Source organism: Orycteropus afer, unplaced genomic scaffold, assembly GCF_000298275.1.
Source record: "Orycteropus afer afer isolate SDZICR_OR568_19922 unplaced genomic scaffold, OryAfe1.0 scaffold00011, whole genome shotgun sequence".
NCBI classification, from domain to species: domain Eukaryota; kingdom Metazoa; phylum Chordata; class Mammalia; order Tubulidentata; family Orycteropodidae; genus Orycteropus; species Orycteropus afer.
The window spans coordinates 11499916-11505753 of record NW_006921598.1 but is presented as its reverse complement, the minus strand read 5'-3'; the positions used below and the strand labels follow the sequence as shown (position 1 = coordinate 11505753).

Sequence of the window (5838 nt, the reverse complement as noted above, 5' to 3'; positions counted from 1 at the left end):
GATTGCCCAACCTTCCTTCCGAGGAGTGGCTGGTGGGTTTGAACCGCCAGCCTTCTGGTTAGCAGTCAAGTGTTTTAGCCACTATGCTACTAGAGCTCCTTTATTTAAGCCTAGAGCGGTTTATCACAGGGAAAAGAGGGAGAGATATAATTCTTGATGTAACATTATATTATTGGAATTGTCAGATGAAATATAACTAGAATATGCCAGAATAATAGAAGAATAGAAGAAATGTAACTAGAACAAAGTATGTAGTATTAAAAAGAACACAAACTCACTGCTGTCAAGTTGGATCCAACTCATACCAACCCCTCCCTGGGTTTCCAAGGTGGTATCACTACAGAAATAGATTGCTCAACCTTCCTTCTGAGGAGTGGCTGGTGGGTTTGAACCGCCAGCCTTCTGGTTAGCAGTCAGATGCCTTAGGCACTATGTTACCAGAGCTCCCATATTATACATATTTATATTTGTACACATTTGAAGAATATATGTTATATATATTTGAAGCATTATATACTACATATTTTGTATATACTGTTCATATATAGTGTGAGTATGTCTATGTCTATATATGTACACATACTATATATATGTATATGTATATATGTACTATACATATATCTGTATACATTATATATAAACTATACATACATAGTATGTGTATACATATGTAGACATAGACATACTCATAGAATATATAACCACAAACATATATATAATGCATTTTCTTCTACATTTTCTGCTCAGCTGGGAGGCTTTAGCCCTCCCTAATAGTTACTCTTCAGATTGTTTTAAGTCTCCTTGTGTTTTGACACATTTAAATTACTGTGAGTTATAAATCTTTCCCATTGGCTTCTTGTCTTAAGGTTAATTGTTGGCTGCTATTTATATTTATTTTGGTTATTACAACTTAAGAAAACCCTTGTTTCATGCAGTAGAATTGCTGTCCTCTGGACAGTTTTTCTCTGGTTCTACTTTTTTCTATGAGCAGAATTCTAAATATCAATTATATAGAACATTGTCCTTTGCCAATTTTAGAGGAATTTCTTGAAGAACATCATCGAGTTCTAGAGTCTAGATTAGGCCCGATTAGCAGAGAAATTACAGATAACAGATCTCGTGCTAGAGAAGAATTGGAAAGCCTCTACCGGAAGATTGTCAGCTATGTGTTACTGCGCTCTGGACTTGGATCCCCTACAGATCTCAAGATTGTCAGAGAGGCAACAGGTAAAAAAAAAATTCCATTTCCTAAGTGAAGCGTATGTAATCATTGTATTTTATAAAATATGTTAAATTAGAAGTGTTGAAGACTGAAGTTCTCTTTTTATCTGGAATAAAAACGAAAGAACAGGTAAGAGGTAAAAGCTTACCCAGATTCTTTTTATACTGTGTATCAATTCTAAAATGAAGTAACACCTTGAGAAAGTGAAATATTATTAATTTTCTTAGAGCTATATGTGTCTAGAGACCTGTCACACCTCAGAAAAACACTAGCAATATGATTAAGGGTACCAGAGAGATTGGGTACAGGTACAACTGGCAAGGGAGATTTCATATTGATGAAAAGAGTTGAGTCTGTCACCTAAAATGAATGATGGAAGAGGAAACTATTTTAACCTCAGGAAATACTTCTCCATTTTCATACCTTAAGATGAAGACTACCTGGGATCTCTAGTCTTCCTATGGCTTTCTTCCATAATTATTTTAAAAGTGATTTTGTTCTCCTCACAACCCTAATTAGACAGCTTGTTTTAATACCCATTACAATATACATATATTTTTAAATTATTGGAATGGACCTGAAACAATGGCATTAATTTTCAGTAGTCCAGCTTTGATATTCAGATATCAGAAATTTAAAGACTCATATGTTGCTGTTGTTGTTGCTGTTAGATGCTGTCAAGTCAGCTCCGACCCATAGCAACTGTATGTACAACAGAACAAAACACTGCCCGGTTGGGTGCCATCCTCACCGTCCTTGCTATACTTGAGTCCATCATTAAAGCCATGGCGTCCATTCATCTTGTTGAGGGTCTTCCCCTTTTTTGTTGACCCTCCATTTTCCTAAGCATGGTAATACCCTTCTCCAGGGACTGGTCCCTTCTAACAACTTGACTAAAGTAGGTGAGATGAAGTCTGGCCATTCTTGCTTCCAAGAGGCATTCTGGCTACACTTCTTCTAGGACGGATTTGTTTGTTCTTCTGGCAGTTCGTGGTATTTTCAGTATTCCTCGCCAACACAATTCAAATGCATCATATAAGAATCATATAAGTAACCCTAAAAAGACAAGTCCATTAACAACTGTGCAGAAAGAAAGAAAAAACTTGTAATTTAAGTTGTATGTCTTTATTGTGCCTTTTTGTTTTCCATTTTGTGCTTGGTTTTAGCTGCCCTGCAGAGTGTTTTTCCGCAGGCTGAGCTTGGGACATTTCTAACTCTTTCTAAAAAGGACAAAGAGCGCCAGCTGAAAGAACTTACCATGATTGTTACTGGAATTCGTTTGTTTAACAGAGACTGTGGAAAGGGAGGAGAAGGCATTGATGATTGTAAGTATATTAGGTTAATTCTACAGATCTGAGATAATTGTTGTAGGTTAAAGTTTAAATTGCACCATGAGGAAAATAATGCACAGCATACTGTTGGTATTCTTAGATTTATGATTTGTAGGTTGGATTATTCCTGAAGGACAACTATTGCTCATAATATGTAATAATTTTAAATTTTTCTGGGGCAAAACTTTAAATTGCATGTATTATCAAACAGTAAAGAAGAATAAATCAGTGAAAGGGGTGAAGGGGCCCTGCCCAGAGAGCAGCTTTCCTGACGCAGTGGGGACTTTAGTCCAAGTCAAATAACCAAAATGGAGAAAACTCACTGATTTGAAAAATAAAAATCACTCTTAAAAGAAAATAATTCCTGGTACAGATAATGAAATTAAAAAGCTTAAAAGGAGTTGTTTATAGTTACATTCAGGAGTGTCTATGATGTTGTTATATACTTTCTGTACTCTTCATCCAAGGGTCTGGAAAAAAAAAAAAACCAACTCACTGCTGTTGAGTCGGATTCTACTCATAGCAACCCCTCCTTGGGTTTCCGAGGCAGTATCACTACAGAAGTAAATTGCCCAAACTTCCTTCCGAAGTACTCCGGAAATATTTGACCACTAGAAGAAACTTCCTTATGAGTTTGGTACTTATGGAGACCCACTGGCAAGGTGTTAATGCCTTACCAGATCACTGGTCTAGTAAAAGGGTAATTTTTAACATTTAAAAAATTGCTTTAAAAAGTCAAATTCCCATTCTGGACAAAGTTTCCTCCCTTGTTAGACTGTTCTGCTTGTCAGTATCCTAATGAGTTTGTTGAATAGCGTGGTTTTTATTTTTCTATTTCTTACAAATAGAAAAGTAGATATAGAAGGAGAGATCACTGACTTTTCTGTGAGTTTGTGGTTGATAGCCATATAATACCACAGCCTTCCTATTATTTAGACTATATTTTAGTGGCAAAGCTAATCTGCTCTAACTTTTAGTTATCAATCTGACAGTATGTTTTGTTTGCCTGAGCTGTTCTTGGTAAGGAGCACTGGTGATGCAGTGCCTAAGAAATTTGACTGCTAACCAGAAGGTTGGTGGTTCAAACACACCAGCCACTCTGCGGAAGGAAGATGGGGCACTCTACTTATGTAAATAAAGATTTACTGACTTGGAAACCCTTTCCTTCATGATGTGGGACCCATGAGACACATGCCTCATTATTATTAATTTGGTTGGGAAAAAAACAAACCCAATTTAATACTTAAAATATTACCACTTTCTAAGTTTTTTCTTCTTAATTCTTTCAGACTCCTTCATGACTCTCTTTTATACCTCTAAAAACAGTGCCAGCTATTCTACATGAAGCAATCCCAGCCACCACTCAGCATATTGATACCCAACTTCAGATTGCTCAGGACCAAGCCTACCGCTATACAGCCATCCTTGAAAAAGTAGCACAGAACCCATTTATGAGTCAAGAACTTCAACCGTATATGTTAAAAGAAGCACTATTCAACATGCGACAATATGAAGTATTCCTTCAGATAATTTTGGTAAGTTAATATCACAGTATTTAACCTCTTCCATATAACGGAACCTCTGGTGGTGTAGTGCCTAAGGCAACTGACTGATAACCAGAAGGCTGGTGGTTCAAACCCACCAGCCACTCCTCAGAAGTTGGGCAACCTACTTCCATAGTGATACTGCCTCAGAAACCCAAGGAGGGGTCGCTATTAGTTGGATCTTATTCGATGGCAATACATTTGTTTTTTTGTTTTTATATATTGTGGAGCTAAAATAAAAGTAGAAATCATTGATTAAGAAGGCAGTCTCAATAACTGCTCAGTTTATATTGGATCTATAGAACTAAGGACTGAAATAGAAATGGGAAAGTTTGATTTTGATTTGAATGAAATATTTTATTCAAATTTTACATTAGTTGAGTCTCTGGTATTGAGTAGTATATCATGATACTATAATGATATGCATGCTATAGTTGAGTGGTATGTGTATGTATACACTAATACTGGTGGTGTTTGCTTTAATTAGGAGCAAGTGTTTAACATGTTATTTGTCAGGTAGTTATCACTCAAATAATTTTTGTGTAATTGTATGCTCTTATTTTGATCAATGTAAAAATCATTGGAAATATTTTTTAATTCTGATGTTTTGAAAACTAGTGTGCAAACCAAACATCACCCCAAAGAGTTGGAAAATATTGTTTAGTGCTGGTTTTAAACTTCTTTTAAGCAGCAGAGCCCTTTGTTTCAGGCAGAAACTTACTTAGAATCCTGAAAATATAAAACAGGTATCAAGGGACAAACCTAGGGTACCAGAGAACACATTTCATTAATTATTACATGACAGCAAACCATGTTCCCACTGTTTACCTTTACCCAACTTCTGCCTTTCAGTAACCATGAGACTCAGGGTGAATGGAACCATCTTTTGTATGAAAGAATACTAATTTCTTGAAGGATAGAATATAATGTGTTCTAACTCCCTCTTTTATTTAACTTATGTCTTAATGACTTGATACTACACTTACTCCTCACTTATTGACTGTCTCATTATTCAACATTTCACATTTATAACAATAGGAAAAATCTACTATCCAACTATTTTGTGCATTAATGATGTACATCTGGCAGTAATGAATGCTGAGGTGTAAAGCAAGAGTAACACTGGCTGTGATAGTTAAGGTTATGTGTCAGCTTGGCTGGGCTTAACATGCTCAGTGGTTTGGTCATTAGGCAATGATGTAATTGGCAGTTAAGTAATGATGTAATTTGGCAGTTATATCATGATATAGTCATCTTCTATTTTGTGATCTGATGTGGTCATCTCCCATTTTCACATAGTGCCAATTTTCACATAGCGACCTATTCTTTGGAACCTGACCTTGTTGATAAGTGAGGAGTGGGTGCACTTGGTCTCTCTTCACTCTTTATCTCTGCTGTTGTGAATATAGATAAAATATCCAGATGACACAATTTCATTGCAGAAAACTAGGAGTAGTCCTCGGCCTACTACTCATCTGCTGTCTGAAAGGAGCACATTAAACCAACTATTCAAAATCCAAATCATCCTTTAATGCTCCTATAACATTTTATAAGAAATGAAATGGGTGTCATCACAACAGAACCAACTGAAATAAAAAGGATAATGTCAGGATACTATGAAGAACTGTACTCCAACAAATTTGAAAATCTGGAAGAAATTGACAGATTTCTAGAAACACACCACTTACTTAAACTAACACAGACTGATGTGGAAAAGTTGAATAAATCCATAACAATAGAA

General features: G+C 35.9%; 1 protein-coding gene across 1 annotated transcript in view; it reads left to right on the top strand.

The window, feature by feature from the left end:
- The window catches only part of CFAP206 (cilia and flagella associated protein 206), a 79875-nt gene that overhangs the window by 26542 nt on the left and 47495 nt on the right, over positions 1-5838 (top strand). Inside the window, exons 5-7 of the mRNA XM_007951484.2 lie at positions 1039-1227; positions 2389-2547; positions 3880-4088. Of these exons, the coding sequence (XP_007949675.2) occupies positions 1039-1227; positions 2389-2547; positions 3880-4088 (557 nt within the window). The remainder of the gene's footprint in view (positions 1-1038; positions 1228-2388; positions 2548-3879; positions 4089-5838) is intronic.